A 24,818-nucleotide genomic window follows, 5' to 3' on the forward strand; every position below is an offset into this window, starting at 1 on the left:
CTTTTAACTAATTTGGGGGCACTAAAACCAATTAAAAATTAAATAGTTACTCTGGGCTTTCTCTGGGCATGCTTACTGGGTCTCTCACATGTGCAGACTGTAGAAAAGGCACAAGTTAGGACTGGATCTTGGCTTTGAGACAGTAGGCTCTTTCCCTGCTGGAAACTTGTTTTCCTCTTAATCAAAAAGTTAAATTCTGCTGTGCTGATTTCTCAGGTTTGTAAAAATTAAGCAAGAGAAGCGATGGGAAAGTGCTTTAACTTCCATTAAGGACTGGGTGTTTCCTGTCCCTCTGAGGACATAATATGCAAATCTGAAGACCTGCAGCAATCTGCAAGAAGTAGAAGAATTCACTGCCAGTTAAGGACAGTATTCAATAAGTTTTAGAGTTCTCTCCTCCCCCACCCCCGCCATCCCCCCCACACTAAGTCAGGAGTACACCCTTTCAGCTTTCTCCATTGTTAAATCTGTGATCATTTCCAAGGAGTCAGGAGACTGAACAAAAACAAAGACAAAAATTTCAAGAGACACTTTAAAGAAGCTATTTAAAATATTTCTGTTAGACCTCCTCTCTGGCTCCACTGAGGTTTAGTTTCCCCTCCATTATCTGGAGTCCCTCTGGTATCCCAATTACTGCCTAGTTTGCTCATGTTAGAGAAAACATGTAACCTTTTATTCTCCGTGACTAGCTAATGTCACTTAATATGGAAGGGAAGGGGAAGAGTGAGGCTCATTAATAGAATTACTACCATCGACTGTGTGTGTCTGGAAATATCGATGTTAATCTCAGTACTGCATGGGAAGGGAGGAGATGGGGGCACCAAGTGCTTCGTACATTAAGTCACTGTCAACATGATTTACATTATGATATAAGACTATAATGTACCAATAAAACCATATAAAATAAAACATTTCTTTAAGATGGTCCTGTTTTTTTTTCCAAAACCTTACCTTTGTCCTCTTTAGAAAGCACCAAATGCAAACGCCTTTAAAAAAAAAAAAAAAGGTTTAGTTTCACTTTCGAGATCACAATAAACTTCAACACACACACACTTCCTTGATGGAAACGTCAGGGTTTGAATTAATGAAAAATAAGGACCGGGCAGCACTCGTCAAAACAAGCGAAGGTATATATTTTAAATTCTTCTTGGTTTTGGGGGGGTGTGATGTTTCTTGCTGAGTAATGTCAGAATACACTTGGGTTTTAGCATTCATCAGTCTTTCTTTGATCTGGTGCTTGAAATTCTGTCAGGATCATTCAACAACAACAAAAAAAAAAAAAAAAAGGAAGAAAAGGGAGGTGATACAGGTGGGAAGAGAAATGGGTCCTAATTCAGAACACAAATAATAGCACTGATGTCTAATCGAGATCATATAACATTTTATGTAGCAATTATAAAAATGGTTTCTGCACATGAAGAAAGCCATGGAAAACATTTTGCAACAGCCTCTTTAAAAAAGCTCAGGTTTTAAAAAATTTACATTGTAAGAGTTCAAAGCATGCTCTTAGTTTTGTTAGCTGAAGAAGAGACAGAGGCTGGCATTTTATTATAATGTGCTTGAAAAAGAAAGAACTTTGCAGGTGTTCCTAGAAGTAAGTAAATGGCTTTCTTTTTTTTTTTTTTCACCAAATGTTAGAAAGTAGAGAAAGATGAGGTAGAAAGATAATCAGATATAAAGGAAGATAAATTAATATCAGCAATTGTGGGACACTCAAGTGAAAATGGAATCAACATTCAGTACCATTAGATTTCAGCAAGTTGATTCCCAATTACACAAAATCATTGTGTTGGAATGTGTCTACATATAGTAACTTGGAAAAAATTTTTAAATTTCGCAAACCAAACTGTAAACTAACTTTATTTCTTCATTTCTTAATTTGTTTCTGTTAGGTCTCATTCAATAGCAATTTGTTCTTTCCTCTTGTTTCATTCTTTTTTTTTTTTTTTTTTTTTTTTTTTTTCAGTACTGGGGATGGAACCCAGGGGCATTCTACCTCCGAGTTACACCCAAGTCCTTTTTTTATTCTTTATTTTGAAACAGGGTCTCACTGAGTTGCAAAGGGCCTCACTAAGTGGCTGAGGCTGTCCATGAACCGCGATCCTCCTATCTCAGCCTCCCAAATGCTGGGATTACAAGTGTGTACCACCACGCCCGGCTTTCTTGTTTCATTCTTTAACTATATTTTTATTTTACTAAAGTACATTATAGAATAACTGTTTCCCTACAGGTTACATGTAATAAATTTATTGAAACTTTGCAAATCTCAAAATACCTTTTTCCAACCCATCGTGGTGGCTCACACTTGTAATATCTGATTCGAAGCCAGGCTGGGCTACTTAGTAAGGCCCTTTGCAACTCAGTGAAACCCTGTTTAAAAAACAAAACCAAACCAAACAAACAAAACAAGCTGGGCTTGGTGGCACATGCTTGTAATCCCAGCATTTGGGAGGCTGAGACAAGAAGATGCGGGTTCATGGCCAGCCTCAGCTACTTAGTGAAGCCCTTTGCAACTCAGTGAGACCTTGTTTCAAAATAAAGAATAAAAAATAGGGCTGGGAGTGTATCTTGGAGGTAGAATGCCCCTGGGTTCCACCACTGTACAAAGGACTGTGCATATAGCTCAGTGCTCCCTACCACAGAAGAAAGAAAGAAAGAAAGAAAGAAAGAAAGAAAGAAAGAAAGAAAGAAAGAAAGAAAGAGAAAGGAAGGAAGGAAGGAAGGAAGGAAGGAAGGAAGGAAGGAAACCCAAACTGGAAGAGAATATTTACAAAATAAGTAACTGACAAGGGATTTGCTATGGTCCAATATAGACTATCTCCAGGTTTGATATAGTTAAGTCAGAAGTGTTAAAATCGCATCAGTAGATAAATTCTCTGCTGGAGGTGGTGAGTCCCTGGGGGTATGGCCTTAGGATGATGCTTGTGTCTGTGATTTCCCTTGTTAGAAATAACTTTTTGTGGCATTAAAAAAAAGGCACGTGTTTGCCGGGCATGGTGGCGCATGCTTGTAATCCCCGCGCTTGGGAGGCGGAGACAGGAGGATGGCGCAGGTTCGAAGCCAGCCGCGCTGGCTTAAGAGACTCTGTTTCCACATTTTATAAAGTATAAAATATGTCTGAGAGTGTAGCCCGGAGTTAGAAGGGCTTCCAGTAACCCCAGTACCACCACCAAAAAAAAAAAAAAAAAAGAAAAAAGAAAAGAAAAAAGAAAAGGCACGTGTTAGAAAATTGCTTGGCAAAGCCATCTTAGTTTTTTGCAAAAAGGGGTGTGCTCCCAGGTATGTGAGAGAGCACACCTGACAACCAGGTGGGCCTTATATCCCTGGTGTAATGCTCCTCCTGTGCAGAACTTCTATTGGTGGGAATTACAGCTTCACATTCTTCCAGGGCAGCTACTACTGAAAATGAGGGGAGAGCCACCACCTGCAATCTCTTAAGAGATGTTAATTTTGCAGAGGAATGTAAGCTCCTACTAGATTACAAAATGGTCGGTCAAGTTTAAACTACTCCTTTGATAGAAGACACAACTATATTCTCACGATTTCCTCCCCTCTTTTTTTATACACTATTACTCTATTCTTCAAATTCTATTAACATATGGCCACTCTTGCTCTCAAAGGTGTTTGATAAGAGATTATTTTGTTAATCTATGGAGGATGATCTGGTTAGAATTGTCTCTGCCTGTCTAGGGAGTTTGACCCTAATACAGAGGATGATACCACATCCTAGTAGGATCATTATTCTAAAAACTATCAGAAATACTATGACTGGAGTTATTATTTCTCCTTCTTTTTCAAACCTCAGTTCTATCAGGCTGGGGAAAGGATCATATATCCTTAAATGTTTGGCTAGCTCAACTGCTACTGCAGACAGACTTGGCTGGACTTCAGTTATAGTGCCATCTATTGCCATATTGTTTGGGATACAGGTATTAACACTGATCCCTCTTTATGGTACATAACTTTTTTTTTCTAAGATCATATCTAAATCTAGTCTATTTTCCCATTATTTTGTTAGTAGTTTCTGTTTATTTCCAGTATGGTATCTAGGGCATGGTTGACAACCCTCTGTTGACAACCCTCATCCAATCTACCTTTTTTTATTTTGTGGTACTGGGGATAGAACTCAGGGGCATTGTACCTCCAAGCTACACCCCCCAGCCCTATTTTTACAAATAAAAATCCTAAAAACAATGATTATTGCAGTTTAAACACCAAATAGGAACTGACAATATAATTCTAATTGGCTAACCTGAAAAAAAATCTGTTAACTTTTAATGACATTTCTTACCTTTATTTATTTATTTTTTAGTAAACATGGAAGCCCATACAGTAGGACTGTGTGGGGGCAGGGATTGCTAATCATGAATGACACTTAAACAAAATAGTTCAGGTGGCCACTGTCACCATGAGGCAGATCTGCATCAAACATCAGCACATTGTGTTCCTGAGAGGAGGAAAAAAAAAAAACCAAGTTTCCATTTCCTAATTTGTATTAGGGCTAAACCAGATAAGGCAGCTAAGTCTATCAAGATGGCACCACCCAGTCCCAACCACGTGGAGACCAAGGTGAAGCCCAAGTTGGCAAACTTTAAACTATATTTAAAAAAAAAAATTAAGCTTTGGCAGGAAACCCAATAGGAAAAAAATCTAGGTGCCTTACTTTAAAATTACTGCCCTTGCTACCATGATTACCAACTGTCCATGCTTTGATCTGGGTTTCTCTTTTTCCGTGCAAACATCTTGAACTGCCTCAACTCCAATTTCCTTAAAACAATAACAAACTTATTAGTACTCTTGTATAAGCCAATGTTGGTACCATGTGGAAAATAGATAATACATTCATGGGTAGAGACATACATACAAATAGACATCAAACACGTATCTTATAGCTTTAATTCGCCAGGCATTTTACCCCCTGGACACAGCATAGAAGACAAGGGAGTTATAGCCAATTTGTTAAAACATTGCAATTTTGCAAGCTTATTGCTCCAGTATTGTAACATTAGGCCTAATGGACTACCATAAAGAATTTTGTCTAATACTTCTACCTCCCTGGGAGTATTTTTGCTGAATGAAGAGGTTTTATTTTCCATCTTGTGGCTTGCTCGGTAGTGGAACCACAACTAGATACTTGGCGGAGACCTAGTCGCATCCTTCTGGGGTTTCTAGTATTCCTCCCCAGGTGCATTTTGTCTTTCTCTGTTCATCTCCCTCATTGGATGTATATGTTCACAGTAGGTGCTTCTCTGAGGGCCAGTTAAAGGCCCTAGCCTGCAAAGATATGCCAGATCAGCAGATTTAGACTCCACACCTGCTAAGTCTCATTCCATTTCTTCCCACCCCAGCCTTCCTGGTTGTGTAACCACACTATATGCTTGACTGAGTTGATGAGGCCTAGTCTACCCCTGCTGGGGTTTCTAGCATTCCTCCCCCATGTGCTTCATGTTTCTCTTTCTCCCTCATGGGAAATTTATCCACAGTAGGCACTTCTCAGTGGACCAGTTAAAGCCCCTCACTGAAACAGCAGATCAGACTCCACATTTGGTCATTCCAGCACACACATGCACAACCCGCTCCCAGGATGCCCTTGACTGCCCAGGTGTTACTTGCTTCTTTTTGAAGCATTTGTACCTGGGTCCACGTGTGGGTTTCATGCCACTGCAGTATTTGCTAAGGCCTTCTCCACATTACTTTGCAATTTTCTCCTGAAGGTTTGTCACCTGCTCCAGAGATTGTGGGTCAAGGCCACCACAATAAGATGTTAGGATGCCCTATTAAGAAGAACGATCCTCACCAACCTGGAGAGGTGCTGGGCCCCACATGAGCACCAAATTTGTTAGAAATTACTTTTTGTGGCATTGAAAAGACATGTGGTCGAAAATTTCTTGGCAAGGCTATCTTACTTTTTTGCAAAAAAAGAATGCTGCCAAGTATAGGAGAAAGCACACCTGAATAAAGATCCAGGTCAGCTACAGAAGAGCATGGTGGGGGGGTGGGGGGTCAGCACCTGAAATCTCTTAAGAGATGCTAATTTTGCAAAGGAATATAAACCCCTACCAGATTACAAAATGGTGGTTCAAGTTTAAACTATTCCTTTGACAGGAAAGACACAGCTATTTCCTCACACCCTCGTTGGCTCTCTTCTGGTCTCCATGACCTGAGAACAGAGGCATGTGTTCTCCCTTTCTTTGCTTCCTGCTACCATGTGTAGAGCTGCATACCCTGACCTCACATCGACTGAACCCAGAATCTTCAAAAAATTAAAGACAAGTAAAATATCCCTTCCTCTAAGGTGTGTGGTCAGCTCTTTTGGATTATAGCAGTGAGAATATTGACTGAGACAGGATTGATACTCAGAGATATAAAAAGTCCAACAACAATAACAACAACAAAAACAATCTAATGTAAAAGCTAGGGAGTAATCGGGATACCAGAAAGACTCCAGATAATGGAGGAGAGATCTTAATGGAGCCAGGGTGGTGGTCTAGGGGATGGGGAGTGGAAAGAGGATAAATGAAGGAATTACTACTGTCAGCTTTGTGTACATATGTGAAAATACCAATGGCAAGCTCAGTAGTTCCCTGTATGGGGAAGAGGGGGTGGGAAGGAAGTGGGGTAGGGGCTACAAAGTGCGGTGTACATGTATGTCTGTCACATCAACTTGATTTACACTATGATGTGAGACTATAATGCACCAATAAAATATATTTAAGGAAAGAAAAAATTTAAACTAGTCATGTAAGGTGGCACACACTTGTAATCCCAGTACTTGAGAGGCATCTGGATCAGAATGCCATCAATGGGATTCTAGGGTCTGTTCTCTTAGCCACTGTGGTTACTAAGTTTTACTGCTTCTGCAATAAATATTGACTTATATAATCATAAAATTGTAAATGATATTTATTAACTTTAGATTTTCAAAATTAATCTAAATCAAGAGCTTTGTGCTTAATCATAGTTTCAGGATAAAATATAGATGAAATGTTCTGCAATGCTACAGCTGACAGTTTTAGGGAGTGTAAGAAGGAAAGATGTCTGGAGAAACACAGAGTGTACATATCCTCTAGTGCAAAATGAGGCAGCAAGAGATTTTGTCTAAAGTTGGTTGGTCGAGAAATATAGTGAAATTATAAATACAACATAAATTAAGTAAAATTAAAATAAAGAAAAGATGTGAAGAGAATGAGGGAATAATATAACTAAATTCCTTAACTTTGTAATGAGAAGAAAATACTTAATGTCAGTAAAAACACGGAGGAGCCTGGCAGACATCACATCAAATGAGATATGTCAGACAGGAAAAAAAATTATTCTATGTCCTCACATGCATGTAAAGCAAAAACAATTGATCTCATGAAATTATAGTGTTTAGCAGAGGCTGGTGGGGATGTGGTGGGGATGAAGAGAGGATGGTCGACAATACAGAGGGACAGTTGAGTAGAAGGAATAACTTCCTTTTATAGTATAGCAGGATAACTAGGGTTGACAACAAGTATATCAAAAGAGCTAGTGAAAAAGATATTTAATATTCTCAACATAAAGAAATGATACAAGTTTGAGGTGGTTATCAAGTACCCTGATCTGAGCATTGTATATCACATACATGTATTGAAATAAGACTCCATACCTGGTAAATATGTGTAATTATTTTTTCCAAAATAATTTTAAAAAAAGATTAGTGCCTAAAGTTGGCTTATTTATAAATAGTTTGGGGGTATAGCCTTTAAAATTATAAATGTAGCAATATGTTAAATATAATAAAAATAACTAAAAAGGGGGCAAAATGAAAAAATAGTATGATTAAGTCTCTTATTTTTACAATAGGAAGTAAAAGTTTGGGGTCAGCAAGGAAATAAATAAGCATATTATTTAAGTTTGTATGGTGATCATGAGAATTTAAAATAGAAGCTGTTTCTGGGCACATTGATACATGCCTGTAATCACAGTACTTGGGAGAATGAAGCAGTAGGATCACAGGTTTGAGGCCAGCTCATGGTAATTTAGTGAGATCCTGTTTCAAAATAAAACATAAAAAAGGGCTAGGGGGTTATAGCTAAGTTGAGGAGAGAGGGGGGAGGAAGAAGAGAAGGAGTAAGAAGAGGAGGAAAGAAGAGAGGAGGAGAGGAGAGGAGAGGAAAGGAGAGGAGAAGAGGAGAGGAGAGGAGAGGAGAGGAGAGGAGAGGAGAGGAGAGGAGAGGAGAGGAGAGGAGAGAAAATATGACCTTGGGACATTGAAACTGGGATGGGAGTTTGCACATTTCACTTTAACCTTTCTGTGCTATTTGACTTATTTCTATTTCATATATCACTTATATAATATATACTTATACAGCATAAAAGTCATGAGTAAGAAAGACCATACATGGTCGCATCTGGATTATATATTTTACAAGGAATATACCAATGCATACGAAAGCATGAGTTAGCAATGTTGTCCATTCCTATTTAACATTTCTTTTATAGGACAGAATCATGGGCCCATATTTGCTGTATCGTATCCGTTCCTTTTGGGGCCTCTTGCCTCTTTGGATTGTGTGCACATCCTCATCCTCCAGCAGCAGATGTGCTGTGAGACATGAAGTGGCTGACTGCAGCCATCTGAAGTTGACTCAAGTACCTGATGACCTCCCCACAAGCATAACAGTGTTGAATCTGACCCATAACCAACTCAGAAGATTGCCGCCTGCCAACCTCTCCAGATACAGCTACCTTACGGTCTTGGATGGAGGATTTAACACCATTTCAAAGCTGGAGCCAGAACTGTGCCAAAAACTCCCTCTGTTGAAAGTTTTGAACCTCCAACACAATGAGCTCTCTCAGCTTTCAGATAAAACCTTTGTTTTCTGCACAAAGTTGACTGAGCTCCACCTAATGTACAACTCAATCCAGAAAATTCAAAACAATCCCTTTAAAAGTCAGAAGGTAAGATGCAAATGTTCGTTTCCATCTAAGAAATATGAAATATGCTATCATCTCATTTTAAATTTTTAGGTCACCTATTCATGACAGACTTAATTTCTAAAGATCAAGGTAAAACTAAAAAATCTGATCTCCTCAAGCGAGTTGAGGAGGATCCATATTCAAATATTGCTATTGTGATTGAAAATGTTTACAGGATTATAGTCTTAAAGCAGTTTCAAATTTAATTTTAAAATAGTCTGCCTCTTGCTATTTCTCAGTAGAAATAGGACAAAGATACAAGAAGTTATCTGGTTGGAGAGATGTATCAGACTATCCCATGAGATGCATAAAAAATAAACTCAGCCAGGCGTGGTGGCGCACGCTTGTAATCCCCGTATTTGAGAGGCTGAGACAGGAGGATCATGCAGGTTCGAAGCCAGCCTCAGCTGGCTTAAGAGACCCTGTTTCCAAATATATATATATATATATATATATATATATATATATATATATATATCAGATGGTAAGATGTAAATGTTCAAATATATATGATATATATGATATATATGTAAATATATATATTCATATATATTTATATATGATACATATTATATATATATATCAGATGGTAAGATGAAAATGTTCAAATATATATATGATATATAAATATATATTTATATATGTTTTTATATATTATATGATATATATTATATATATATCAGATGGTAAGATACAAATGTTCATTTCCATCTAAGAAATATGAAATATGCTATCATCTCACTTTAAATTTTTAGGTCACCTATTCACTATTCATGACACCTAATTTCAAAAGATCAAGGTAAAACTAAAAAATCTGATCTACCCCAAGCAAGTTGGGGAGGATCCATTTTATATACATATATATATATATATATATATATATATATGATAGGTCTGGGAGTATAGCCCAGAGGTAGAAGGCCCCTGGGCTCCATCCCTAGTACTATCAAAAATAAAAAAAATAAATAACTCACAATGCTGCTGATTTAACATGTGAAACAGCAAAAAAAAAAAAAAGTTCAGTCCAAATTCTACTTAAATACAACTAACAAAATCATATGATGATAAGGCACATTGTTCAACAAAAAAATTACCTACTCTTAATTTAAGAAATTTCTTCAAAGTATAACTTTTCCAGTAGCTACTACCTTTCTTTTTAGCACCTTTCTTGTTCTTATTTTTATTTATTTATCTGTTTGTTTTTGCGGTTCTGGGGTTGGAACCAGGGGCATTCGACCTCCGAGTTATATCCCCTGCCCTAAGTTTTTTATTTTTTATTTTGAAACAGGGTCTCACTGAGTTGCAAAGGGCCTCACTAAGTAGCTGAGGCTGTCCGTGAACCGTGATCCTCCAGTCTCAGTCTCCCAAATGCTGGGATTACAAGTGTGCTCCACCACACCTGGCTTCTTGTTTTTAAATCTGTGAAAAAATGTACATTATTATCTGCTAATGTGAGGCAATTTTTAAATGCTTTTCTTAAACCAGTCATTTTTGAGTCTTTCTGTAGTCTTCATTTATGGCCTTATAAAAAAATTGAGCATTGATCCTGCTCAGAAACCAAAAGTAATGTATAAATATAAAATATGCTGAGAAACATTTACAAATGACTTGGTGATTAGTTATTTAAATCTTTTCTTGTGCCTTCTTAAATTCTGATCAGGATTAAATGTTTTTTGACACAGGACCTCAAAACCTGATCAGAGAAAGAAGTCAGAAACTAACTCCTTGCCACAATGGTGTTTTTAATCATAAAAAAGATGATTTATTACTCCTAGTATTGGTCTCTACAGAGTAAGAGGCAATATTTTCATGTTGAGATATTTCTCTTTTTTGTGTGTGGTACTGGGGATGGAACCCAGGGACATTCAACCTCTGAGCTACACCCCCTACCCTATTTTTTATTCTTTATTTTGAAACAAGGTCTCACTAAGTTTCAGAAGGCCTCACTAAGTAGCTGAGGCTGTCCGCGAACCGCGATCCTTCTGTCTCAGCCTCCCAGTTGCTGGGATTACAAGTGTGCGCCACCACACCCGGTTGAGATGTTTCTAAGACTAACATTTGAGAAGCTGTTTTCTTTGGCAAGACTCTAACATACTTTTTTTCTTTATTATCAGAATTTGATCAAATTAGATCTGTCTCATAACGGTTTATCATCTACAAAGTTAGGAACTCAAGTTCAACTGGAAAATCTCCAAGAGCTTGTGTTATCAAATAATAAAATCCATGCACTAAAAAGTGAAGACCTTGATTTCCTTGGCAATTCTTCTTTGCAAAGATTAGAGTTATCATCAAATCAAATTAAAGAGGTAAGAAGTAAGATAAAATGATTTTGCATTCTACCTTTAAGTGTGTACAGTCCCTAACTTTGTCACAAAGATAGGAATCTAAAGACTTCTAGAGGGGAAACAAAAACAAAACTGTATAAGCTTTGCCGTATCTTCCAGAAATCCTTCACATTTACTGCTAGGAGCCATTGGTACCATCTTTAAAATAAAACTTTGGTGGTGGTTAAAAGATGGGCCTCTGCTGTCAAACAGAAGGCCATTAAAATCCCTGTGCTTGAGAAACCTACCGATCTTGGTTCCCTTACCTATAAAGTGGAAACAATACTCTTCCTCCAGAATCTCTGTAAGAATAAAAATTATATGGTGATTAAGAACACAAAGTTCTGCCGGGCGTGGTGGCGCACCCTTATAGTCCCGCACTTGGGAGGCGGAGACAGGAGGATTGTGCAGGAGAGCCCCTGTTTCCAAATTTTTAAAAAGTATAAAAAAATAGGTCTGGGAGTGTAGCCCGGAGGTAGAAGGGTTTCCAGGAACCCCAGTACCACCAAAAAAAAAAAAAAAAAAAAAAAGGAACACAAAGTTCAGAGTTCGGTAAGCTGGTGGTTGTGTGGATTTTATCTCTGCATAGTGCAATCAGGCAAGCCATACAAGTTGACCCAGCTTTGAAATTGGTACAAAAATAACACTGCTGTATAGGACTGTGGTAAAGAATTTAGTACAGTGTCTGGCATACAGTAAGTGCTCAGCAAATGGTAGTTCACATTACACTATTATGCAGACCCTCTTATAATAGAGTATACCAGTTAACTTCTTCTTCTTGGACCCATGATCTCCAAATGAACTATTTTCATACACAGGCGTGTTTATGTTTTACCTTCACAGATTATAAGAATATTGTTAGTTCTTTAAAAAATAGCTTTTTGAAAGCTGTATTTTTTTTCAGAAGCAAAAAAAGACAGTGTTCAAAACAGTCCTGAGATAATAACTAAGTATTTTAGGTGAGTATTCATTTTATTTTTTAGACAGTGTTTTTTCTCACTTAAAACATTTATGGTCATAACCTCACAAAACACATAAACAATGACAGGCAAAAATGAGGGCTCATAAAAATGACTCAAAAGTCTACAGTCAGAAACAACCACTGGGCCTATTTATCTCTAGCTCTTTTCCAAATAGTGGTAGCTAAAATATATACCATTCCTGAGTGTCAAGAACATAACCAATTATTTTTTACATTTTCATCAACTTACTTTTATAGTCATTTTACGCGAGAATAAATTGAGATAAAGAAGGCACAGTGACATCCCTAGGGTCTTACAAAGGGCCCACTGTTGACAAAGGCTGGGTTTCTGGCAGTATGACCAGACAGCATGCTCTTAAGAGTTGTGCTATATTGCACCCTGAGGGCAAGGGTGTCTCCTGCTTTTTAAAATTTTGATGTGAGATTAAACATACCAATAAAAGTATATTAAAGATTAATATCTTTTCATGAATATCTCCAATGTATGTAAGAATTGCTTAAAAGCTTAATTTTTTTTTTTTCCCGGTACTGGGGCTCCTGGAAACCCTCCACTGGGCTACACTCCCAGACCTGTTTTATATATTTTTATTTGGAAACAGGGTCTCTTAAGCCAGTGCGGCTGGCTTCGAACCTGTGCGATCCTCCTGTCTCCGCCTCCCAAGTGCGGGGATTACAAGTGTGCGCCACCACACCCGGCCAAAAGCTTAATTTTAGTGGTTGTAAAAGAATGCTATTATGTAGATGTATCATAATTAATTTCCTACTTTGCATTTTAACTCGTTTGTTTTGTTTTGTTTTGTTTGCAGTACTGGGGATAGAACCCAGGGGCATTCTACCTCTGAGCTAAATCCCAGCCCTATTTTTTAGACTTTTTTTTATTTTTGAAACAGGGTCTCACTGAATTGTGAAAGGCCTCGCTAAGTAGCTAGAGCTGTCTGCGAACCGCTATCCTCTGGTCTCAGACTTACAAGCATGCACCACCACGCCCTGCAACTCCTTTTATTTAAAATGAAACACTCTCTCCCATCTCTCTCCCATCTCCCCCAACCCCTCTCTCTCTCTCCCCCCCCTCCCTCTCTCCCTCCCTATCTCTTTCTTTCTCCCCCTCCCTCCCTTTCTTTCTCTTTCCCATTGCCTAAACATCTCACAGTAACACAGGAGAAATCAGAATCAGAAGCCTTGTGCTCACCTGGTAGGTTTGCCTGCCAAGCAAGAACTATATACAGTTTTCTTTCTTTTTTTTTTTTTTTTTTTTTTTTTTTTTTGGTGGTGGTGGTACTGGGGGTGGAACCCAGAGGCTTTCTACCTCCAGGCTATACTCCCAGACCTATTTTATATTTTATTTGGAAACAGGGTCTCACTAAGTTGCTGAGAGTCTCACTAAGAAGCTGAGGTTGGCTTTGAACCTGTGTGATCCTCCTGTCTCAGCCTCCCAAGTACTGAGATTACAAGCGTGCGACACCATGCCCGGCTATATACAGTTTTCTTAGAATTCTTCCTCTTCCTCCTTCTACTTTCTTGGCCCAGGGCTGTGTTTCTAAACAGCCAAGGCCTCTGATAAGGGAGTAGGGACGAGTATAAGGGAGCTGGGACGTTCTAAGAAAATAAAGGAGAAAATCTGGATGGAAAAATAAAATTAAAAGACAGGAGGAATTCAGTTCTAGAAGGAAAGTATGTGTGACTGTTTCATAATAAAAGCCATCCATTCATTCCTTCTATGATGGCCACTGACATGTGTTGGACCAAAACACAGCCAGGATCTGCCCTAATAGTGGTTTCACAGACAATTTGTTGATTATAATCATACTCAGCCTGATAGAGTAAAAGTACCAGGAGAATTAATCTAGACTAGGAGGTTAGGGCATCATCTACACTGAGCTATGAATGCCAAGGAGAAGTTGGCCAATGGCCAGAGAAGAACAGGGGCTGCAGCCTGGGTGTTGCAGGCACCAGGTAGGAAAGAGCCATGTATAATAGAGATGCTCTGCCTCAGGAATGTGGTGGGAGGGAAAGGGAAATTGAATAGAGTTGCATTTAAGTTGTTCAAGGATCATGCAGAGCCTATTATATTTTGGTTATTAACCTCTTCTTTCTTTCTCCACTTTTAGTTCTCTCCAGGGTGTTTTCATGCGATTGGAAAACTGTATGGCTTCTTTCTGAACAATGCCCAGTTGGGTCCCAGTCTCATAGAGAAGCTTTGCTTGGAATTATCAGATACAAGTATCCAGAACCTCTCTCTGAGTAGCAACCAGCTATATAGAACCAGCAACACGACTTTTTTTGGACTCAAGCAGACAAATCTCACCACACTCGATCTTTCCCACAACAGCTTGGGTGTGATTGATAATGATTCCTTTACTTGGCTTCCACACCTGGAGTATATGTTCCTGGAGTACAATAATATTCAGCATTTGTCTTCTCGCTCCTTCTATGGACTTTTCAACGTGAGATACCTGAATCTGAAACGATCATTTACTAAACAAAGTATTTCCTTTGCTTCACTTCCCAAGATTGATGATTATTCCTTTCAGTGGCTAAAATGTTTGGAGCATCTTAACATAGAAGACAACAACATTCCAGGCATAACGGGTAATATGTTCACGGGGCTGGCCAGCCTGAAGTACCTAAGTCTCTCCAACTCTTTTACAAGTTTGCAAACTTTAACAAATGAAACGTTTTCATCCCTTGCTCATTCTCCAGTACTCATACTCAACTTAACCAGAAATAAAATCTCAAGAGTAGAGAGTGGTGCTTTCTCTTGTTTGGGTCACCTAAAAGTACTTGACCTTGGACTTAATGAAATCGGGCAAGAAGTCACAGGCCAGGAATGGAGAGGCCTGGGAAATATCTGTGAAATCTACCTTTCCTACAACAAATACCTGCGACTGACCAGCAACTCTTTTGCATTGGTTCCAAGCCTTCAACAGTTGATGCTCCGGAGGGTGGCCCTGAAAAATGTGAACTGCTCCCCTTCACCTTTCTACTCTCTTCATAACCTGACCATTCTGGATCTCAGCAACAACAACATAGCTAATATAAATGGTGAGATGTTGGAGGGTCTCAAGAAACTGGAAATTCTGGATTTGCAGCATAACAACTTAGCACGGCTTTGGAAGCACGCAAACCCTGGCGGTCCTGTTTATTTCCTGAAGGGTCTTTCTCACCTCCACATCCTTAACTTGGAGTCCAATGGCTTTGATGAAATCCCAGTGGAGGTGTTCAAGGACTTATCTGAACTCAGAAGCATCAGTTTAGGATGGAATAATTTAAATGTACTTCCACCCTCCGTCTTTGATGACCAGGTGTCTCTGAGGTCATTAAACCTTCAGAAGAATCTCATCACATCAGTGGAAAAGAATGTTTTTGGGCCAGCTTTCAAGAATCTGATTAATTTAGATATGCGCTTTAATCCATTCGATTGTACATGTGAAAGTATTGCCTGGTTTGTTAATTGGATTAACCAAACCCGTACTAATATTTCTGAGCTGTCAAGTCATTACCTTTGCAACACTCCTCCTCAGTATCATGGGTTCCCAGTGGTGCTGTTTGATGTATCGCCCTGCAAGGACAGTGCTCCCTTTGAACTCCTTTTCATGATCAACACCAGCATTCTGCTGACTTTTATCATTATTGTACTGCTCATCCATTTTGAGGGTTGGAGGATATCTTTCTATTGGAATGTTTCGGTACACCGAGTTCTTGGTTTCAAGGAAATAGATGGGCAACCAGACCAGTTTGAATATACAGCATATATAATTCATGCACATAATGACAGAGATTGGGTCTGGGAACACTTCTCCCCAATGGAAGAAAAGGACCAATCTCTCAGATTTTGTCTAGAAGAAAGAGACTTTGAGGCAGGTATCCTTGGTCTCGAAGCAATTGTGAACAGCATCAAGAAGAGCAGAAAAATCATTTTTATTATAACACAGGATTTACTAAAAGATCCATTATGCAAACGGTAGGTAAACACCGAAATTTTAAGTGTACACTAATTTTTCAGTTGAACTTTCAAATATGTCTATACTCATAACTCAAAAAATTTTGAAAATAAAAGTAAGAAAATAAATCCTGATGTCTCATGACAGATTCAAGTACATTCTATAAAAAAAACTTTAGATTGTTTAGCTTTGGGCTGTTAAAATCTGTAAATTGATTATTAAACTTTTATTTATTTATTTATTTACTTATTTATTTATTTATTTATTTTACTTAGATTCAAGGTACACCATGCAGTTCATCAAGCTATTGTACAAAATCTGGATTCTATCATATTGATTTTTCTAGAGGATATTCCAGATTATAAACTAAACCATGCGCTCTGTTTACGAAGAGGAATGTTTAAATCTCACTGCATTTTGAACTGGCCGGTTCAGAAAGAACGGATAAATGCCTTTCATCACAAATTGCAAGTAGCTCTGGGGTCACGAAATTCAGTGCATTAAATTTATTGAGAGGTTAAATTAGCTAAGAAGTAGTTTTACCATTTAAAAAGTTACATGTTATATGTAAGTGTTACTTGAAAGTGATGTAATGTGGCTCTTCATATTTATAGGTGGTAGTATTATTTCACAATCATCTCTCCTATAGAAACATATCTTCTTTAAGGCTTCATATTAGTGATTGATATGTCCGACCAAAATAAACATCTAAGCATGTAAGAACATCTTTTGCTAATGAATACATGATTGCTCACTGAGGTCTATCACAACTTCAAAGAGTTTTAAATTTTTCTTCTTTTAAAGAACAGTTAGAGTTACATGAAGTTTTGCAATAACTATTGGATATGCTTAAAATAGAATGAAAGATAATTGCTTCAATGGGTATAAGGCTATTTCAGTTATAAAAGAGTAAAAAAAACATAAGATTCATTATAGTTTTTTTTTCTGTTTTAGTATACCAAGGTTGATTTTTTAAATGTTAAAGAGCTTTTGAATTTGCATACCCATAAAAGAAAATCTTCAGGATCAAGTGTGATTACTTAATGAAAAATATATTTTTATCAATACTTTTTTGTATTTTCCTAGTATTTGGGTTTCCTCTATAGGAGAATAGAAAAAAATCTTCTTACTTAAAAATATTATAGAAAGACTTGCTTCCTAAACTTTATTCAGTAGACTGGCTTTGTGGAAACAAACTATTAATATCTCTCCTTTTGTCACAGACTCAGGAGAAGACTCTTCTCAAGTCACTTGGTCCCATTGGGATCCTTTAACTCTGAATCTTGAATATTATGATGATAAACAAAATCTTAAATAATTAGTGATGATGAGTATGGTATAATGTCTTCATATGAATATATTACTATAGCATAAAATAATATTCTATTTGAAAGTTAGTCCCAATCAAGAAAAGACTTTCATTGCTGCTGTTGTTGTTGTTGTTGTTGTTGTTGTTGTTGTTGTTATTTATTTTTATTATTATTTTGTGGTACTGGGGGTTGAACCCAGGGGCACTGTACCTCTGAGCTACACTCTAAGCCTTATTTTAGTTTTATTTTAAAACAAGGTATCACTAGATTGATGAGAGTCTCAGGACTTGCTGAAGCTTTCCTCAAATATGCAATCTCCTGTTTCAGCCTCCCAAGTACTGGGATTACAGGCATGAGCTACCATGCCAGGCTAGAACATTTATTGCTTTAAGTTTTATTTTTTATAATAAAGCAAAAAGCTTAGTTTTGTTTTACTATAAGAAAAGACTAAATATTGGAAATAGAAACAGCGTTTTGAAATACTTTAAATTCTGATATTTAAAAATAGGAAAATTGAAGCTATAATTTCTGTGTTCGGAGTACCAGTTTGCCTACTGAATTTAGAGAGCATCTTAGCTGTCACATCTTGGAATTTTGGCTTAAATGCTTTTGTATTCTCAGGAATAAATTCACATGGTTCTAGAATAAGTAATATCCACAGTGCTTGTTTGGATGGAGTTTACAGTGTGCAGACAATGTGAGTAGCTAGAGGAGCAGCTTCACTTTCATGTTATTTACCAGCCTTAAACTTCAGATACTTGAAGGTTTGTTTCTAACTGTGATATAATCCCATTTGATTTCAGCAGCATAAAATAAAAATCACAATTATTTCTTTTCCTGATGTATTTTGAATGTTATTTATCAATATTCTTAATTCTCCATTAAAGTACTTCTAAATAAATCATTTTTATAAATTAATCATTAATTTTTAAAAAGTAGGGCAGGAAACAATTTTGCTCTTTTGAATTTATGAGCTTATAAGATAATTGATCAAGTGGCCAGAATTTAAACTGAATTTAACTGCAATTTTTTTGACGTTGCTTAATATTTTAATGGTTGTTTAAATAAAGACAAGTAAAACTAATAAAAGATGTGAAGTCTGACTTGTATTTGACCTACTCAGAAAGCAACCCATCCTGAACTCCTGCAGGATGTCTTTTCTAATTGTTCTCAGGAGGATTTCTTGTCCTTTGGGTTTAAGACATGGGGACTGCAGAAGAGGATGTTTGTCTGACTGCCTCTTTAATTTCCACATGTGACTTGACTTATTTAAATAGTCTCAGTGTGCCACCAAGTAATCTCTTCACTCTAATGCCTTCCTGGTTTTCACTCTGCAAAACAAATCCTAACTGAATCAACATTAAGATGAAAATAAATTTCAGGTTTAGGTTTTACATAAAAATGATACCTTTCGGGTCGTGTTAAGAAGTAGATGCAATAAGTCTGTTATTGATAAGGGGTATTTTTCAAAGCCACTTATTTAACAATATAAAGTCCTTAGATTGCTTAAGAAAGGGATTCAATAACCAGTGATGGTAACCATTAGAGAATATAAATACACTTCAAACCAAGAAGTATTTCTTGCAATCTAGTGTGTGTGTGTGTGTGTGTGTGTGTGTGTGTGTGTGTGTGTGTGTTGTGTTACTGCAGATGGAACTTAGGGGCATTTTATCTCCAAGCTATACAACCAGCTCTTTTTATTTTTTCTTTTGAAACAGAGTCTCTCACGGTTGCTGGGAGTCTCACTAAATTGCTGAAACTGTCCTTGAACCTGGGATCCTTCTTTCTCAGCTTTCCAAGTACTAGGATTACAGGCATGGGCCACCACGCCTGGCTCTTGCAATCTACAGAGACAGAAAGTAGATTAATGGTTGTCTGGGCCCAGGCACAGGAATAAAGACTGACTGCAATAGGCACAAATTATCTTTTCAAGGGATGAAAATGCTCTCAAATTGGATTTTTTCTAAAATTGTAATGATTGTACAACTATGTAAGTTGACTGAAAACCATTAAATTGTATATTAAAAACAGGTGAATTTTATGGTATGTAAACTACATAGTCATAAAGCTGTGGGAAATAATATTCTTTGAGCAACTACATTTGCCTATCCCTGTACTAAATTCTATGGTGTATGAAAAGATAAAAGAAATGGTGACAGAAATTGGGGAGTTAGGGTATTAAAGGATTGTCAAGGTGGAACTGGACAGAGAATGATTTGCAGAGTAGAGTCAGATCCTTCAAAGGTAGGTGGGATTTGGGTGAGTGGAAAAGAGGATGGTACAATTGAGTAGTTAGATAGAAAGGAGGAGACATGAGCTGGGCGTGGTGGCACAGGCTTGTAGTCCCAGCACTTGCTTGGGAGGCTGAGTCAGGAGGATCACACAGGTTCAAAGCCAGCCTCAGCTACTTAGTGAGGCTCTCAGCAACTCAGTGAGACCCTGTTTCCAAATAAAATATAAAATAGGTCTGAGAGTATAGCCCGGAGGTAGAAAGCCCCTGGGTTCCACCCCAGTACCACAAAAAAAAAAAAAAAGAAAAGAAAAGAAAAGAAAAGAAAAGAAAAGAAAAGAAAGGAGGAGACATGAACTTGTTGGGAGATGCTGAAAAAGACAGAAGCATGTTACAGACAGCATGGAAGAGGAATTTAGCTCTAATTAGTGAGGTATTCTAGGGTTGTGACTTTGAGTTTCAATTGGTGAAACCAAATGTTATAATGAAATCTTCTCCTGAGATCCATATCTTAGATTTAGGTAAGTGATAACCAGTTGTATAGAGGAATATATTATAATTTCACAGTCCAAAATCCAGGCTTACTCTCACATAGGAGAAGGGGTTTTGAAATGCTTATTTTTTTCTATAAACATATACACATGTGCCACATAATGACATTTCAGTCAATAATACACTGTGCATAGTTTCATAAAATTCTATTTCCTAAACATGTGGCAGCCACCTTAGTTTGGGTAAATACATTCTACAATGTTCACGTTACAACAGAATTGCCTGATGACATATTTCTCAGAACATATCCCTACCATTATGCATCACATGTTTGTTTGTACATCTGTGTTAAAATATCAAAGCATAACAATCAACTGATTGTTAGTGTCTAAATGCACTAGGTGACATATAAGCCAGCCTTAGCTCTTGCAACATCTAGCTACAATTCATCTTCCTGCTGAAGGGAGGAACTAGCCCATCATGTGACTTTCCCCGCCAGTTTAATAAATCATCCTTTGTGTGCATTGGGCAGGAGTCCTGGAAGTTGTTTTTTTTTTTTTTTTTTTTTTTTTTTTTGTGTGTGTGTGTGTGTGTGTGGTACCATGGTTCCTGGAAACCCTTCTACCTCTGGGCTACACTCCCAGACACCTATTTTTTTATATATTTTTATTTGGAAACAGGGTCTCTTAAGCCAGTGAGGCTGGCTTCGAACCTGCACGATCCTCCTATCTCTTCCTCCCAAGTGCAGATTACAAGCGTGTGCCACCATGCCCAGCCTGGAAGTTTTTAATAATGGAATTTTTCCAGTTTTGTGTGAGAATGTCTGGGATGCTAATGATGACTTCTTTAGCTCTCTTTTATTTTAGATCAGTTTTCCAGGAAATAGACTCTGGGATAGAGACTTGTATGCAGCACGTTTGAGGGAAGTGCTTTGACTTATAGAGAATAGTAAATAAGCTGCATCTGGAAGAGAGAAAATGGTCAACTGTGACACACCTGCAATAGCATTGCAGTGGAGGCCTGAGCCTGCCTTGCAGAGAGCATGGGGGCTACAGCAAACCAGGATGGACACAAGTCTAGATAAATGGGCTTTACTGATGCAAGAAGCCCCAAGGAGGAATTTAACTTTGAGCAAAAGGGTTTGGCCAGAAGAAATTCTAAAGAAGGGACTAAATCGAGCCCTCAGACTAACACCATGCAGTTGGAGAAATAGTGCCTGGATCCTAAGGGTAGAACTCAGTGTTCCACTCCAATATCCACTATACCTTGTAAGTTACTTAAGAATTAAAATACACAGTGCTCAATTAGTTTCTTTTGTGTGTATGTATGGGTGAGTACTAAAAATGGAACTCAGGGGCATTCTACTTCTGAGCTACATCCCCAGCCCTTTTTTTAAAAAAAATTTTGAAAGAGGTCTCACTAAGTTGCTGAGGGTCTTGCTAAATTGCTGCTGCTGGCCTTGAACTTGGATCCTATCCCCTCAGCCTCCCAAGTAGCTAGGATTATAGGTGTGTGCCACCACATGCAGCTCAGTTTTCCAGAAATTCTGGGACACAAATGGCTTCATAGGAGTGCTTTAAGAAACAAAAGGATATTTTAATAGTTAATGTCCTCTAGTCAGAGACTACCTAGGGACACTCCTGAAATTGAATCCATTGGGATTTCACTCATTGCAGAGAGGAGGGAGACACATCGGGGGGGCATCTCAGTAAGCAGAATCTTGAGAAAATCTTTAGCTTAGGATTTGAGCTTGGCATGGTTAATTTCAGGCAAAGAAAATTAGAACAAGGATAGAGTTGTAATTGCCAGACAAATTGCAATCACTTAGCCAAGAGAGGAGTGCTAATGATATTTTGAGGGAGGCAAAATGGCCTTTTTGTCTCTGCTCAGATAAAATGATGAAGTGATCAATATTCATTTTACAATGTAGGAAAATCTTGACTGAGGTTGATTTTCTGTGAGGTCATTTATGTTCAGCAATAGAATAAAATAACCTGCCTACAAATGCCAGGCTAGCTTCTTGTTTTCAAGGGGCTTCTTGTAGAGATACCCTTTTAACTCAGTGAGTACTTGCAAGTGGCAAAAACTCAAAATTGTTTAGGCCAACAGGAAGAATGTTTGTGGTATGAACTAACTGGGAAAAGAATAGGAGTTTAACTAGCTCTCGGGGACAAGGAGAGGAGTTAGAAGCAGAGGCTCAGACATGACTATACCTGGCACCTATTTCTCTCTGTGCAGGTCATTGGTTTGTACTGGTTATCAGTATCTCAGTCCATTTCATGCTGCTATAACAAAATACCTGAGGCTAGGTAATTTTAAGGAGGAGAAGTTTATTGGGCTTACAGTTCTGGAAGCTGGAAAATCCAAATGGCATGGTTCCATTATCTGTCCAGGGCTCCCCTAGTCATGTTACAACATGGTGGAGAAGTTAAAATGGAACTGGCAGCATGCACAAGGGGACAAGCACCTGGGGTGGCTGAGCTTTGCCACAGCCCACTCTCAGGAGAACTAGTCCAGACCCACAAGAACTGACACTGATTTGAGACAGCATCAATCCATTCACCAAAGTGGAACAACCATGGCCTAATTCCCTTACAATAGGGCCCATCTTTTCAAGGTTTCATGACCTCAAAGTTACCACCCCAAGGACTGAGGGATTTGACAAGAGCTGAGGGTTCTGGAGAGGTCCCTGCTTAAGTGGAATAAAGTTCAAATTACCTAGTCTGGTATTCAGAATCCTACACACCTAGGAGAAACTTATATCTCTAGCTCAATTGTTTACCACTTCTTCCATGTTTCCTACCAGCCCTGCTGAGGCCCTCTGCCCAAGTACTGCTGTCATGCTTTCAGCTCTGTGCCCTGGCTTAGGCTCCTGCCCCAGTGCTCAGCGTCCCTTCCTCTCCTCTCCAGTGGGGAAGTCAAACCTTGTGGGAATCCTCCCCACTTCACAGAATGAATCAATCACTCCATTACCTATGTACCCCTAAAACTTTATTTTCACCCTTAGATTAACAGAAGATTGTATTCAGGACACTCTTTATATATGACTGTCCTATATAGGAACATAGGGATGCCCATCATATTCATTTTGGAATCCTCAATGCCCAGAAAAATGATTGGAACATAGAAAAATTTCAAATAAGAAGCTGTGGTCAAAGCGAATGATTGATTGAAGTTATGGCGATAAGCATAGAAAGGAGAAAGGCACATTGGATTATGTGGAAATAGATTTTGATCATCAGAAAATTACATAGCCGCCGGGCGTGGTGGCGCACGCTTGTATTCCCCGCGCTTGGGAGGCAGAGACAGGAGGATCGTGCAGGTTCGAAGCCAGCCTTGCTAGCTTAAGAGACCCTGTTTCCAAATAAAAATATAAAATAGGTCTGGGAGTGTAGCCTGGAGGTATAAGGTTTCAGGAACCCCAGTACCACCAAAAAAAAAAAAAAGAAAGAAAGAAAGAAAGAAAAGAAAAGAAGAAAGAAAGAAAGAAAAATACATCATAGCCAGTAGTTCTGTTTCTGAGAAAAACAAACAAACAAATGAAAGAAAACCAGGATGCTCCAAAATGCTCACTGACCTCCTACCACCTTGCAATATCTACTCCCCAAACGTGCCTGCTCTCTCTCTAGCAGTGGTAGAGTTCCAGGCCCCACTTAAGCTTTAGTTCAAACTCCAAGTTTTCAAGTGTGTCTGATCGTGCTCTCTTCTGCCCTTGCTTCTTGTCCAACTATCCCCTCATAGTTACATGATGCTTGACACACAGTAAGCATTCACACAGTACTTTCTGATTGAATGGTTAGAGGATTAAGTGAATGGATACAGCCATCCAGAATTATTTTTAGCTTTACAAACAGCCTCACCCTTTTCAAGTTTCCTCCACATGTCCACACAGTGGGTTCTATTTTAACCACTTTTCTACCCTTTTCCTTTTTTGGCCAAATTTTACAGATACAAGGGTTAGATCAGGTGCCAGTTTCTTCTACCAGGCTTCGGAAGCACACCTTTCCTTAAAGGATGGGCTGGTTACACCTTGACCCTGCACCAAGTACTCTTGAATAGAAAGGGCTAATGGCTGGGCCTGGTGGCACACTCTTGTAATCCCCACGCTTGGGAGGCGGAGACAGGAGGATTGCACAGGTTCAAAGCCAGCTGCACTGGCTTAAGAGACCCTGTTTCCAAATAAAAAAATATAAAATAGGTCTGGGAGTGTAGCCCGGAGGTAGAAGGGCTTCCAGGAACTCCAGTACCACAAAAGAATGAAAGAAAGAAAGAAAGAAAGAAAGAAAGAAAGAAAGAAAGAAAGAAAGAAAGAAAGAAAGAAAGAAAGAAAGAAAGAAAGAAAGAAAGAAAGAAAGAAAGAAAGAAAGAAAGAAAGAAAGAAAGAAAGAAAGAGGGAAGGAAGGAGGAAAGGGCTTATGCTCCTAGAGTTTAAAGACAGCGGGACCTTGAGGTCTACTCTCGCCAGTGGAAGAATCTGCGTAAACCCTGGGGACTAAAGAAGACTTCTTGGCTGTGTGGCCTTAGAGGAGGCTCTGAGACTGCAGTTTCTCTCCACTCTAGTTCTTTGCTAGAGATGACATTTCTTCAGTGCATGAG

At 38.4% G+C, this 24,818-nt stretch overlaps 1 protein-coding gene across 1 annotated transcript; it reads left to right on the forward strand.

Moving 5' to 3' along the window:
- Positions 1 to 8,475: 8,475 nt before the first annotated feature.
- TLR3 (toll like receptor 3) lies at positions 8,476 to 16,694 on the forward strand (the record flags this gene model as incomplete). The annotated part of the gene is made up of 4 exons (XM_080710577.1): positions 8,476 to 8,925; positions 11,058 to 11,249; positions 14,358 to 16,210; positions 16,466 to 16,694. 4 exons carry the CDS (start codon positions 8,476 to 8,478, stop codon positions 16,692 to 16,694), a joined length of 2,724 nt encoding a protein of 907 aa, XP_080566703.1.
- Positions 16,695 to 24,818: the final 8,124 nt, after the last annotated feature.

The sequence above is a fragment of the Muscardinus avellanarius genome (genome assembly GCF_963383645.1).
Source record: "Muscardinus avellanarius genome assembly, chromosome: 14".
Classification (NCBI taxonomy): Eukaryota; Metazoa; Chordata; class Mammalia; order Rodentia; family Gliridae; genus Muscardinus; species Muscardinus avellanarius.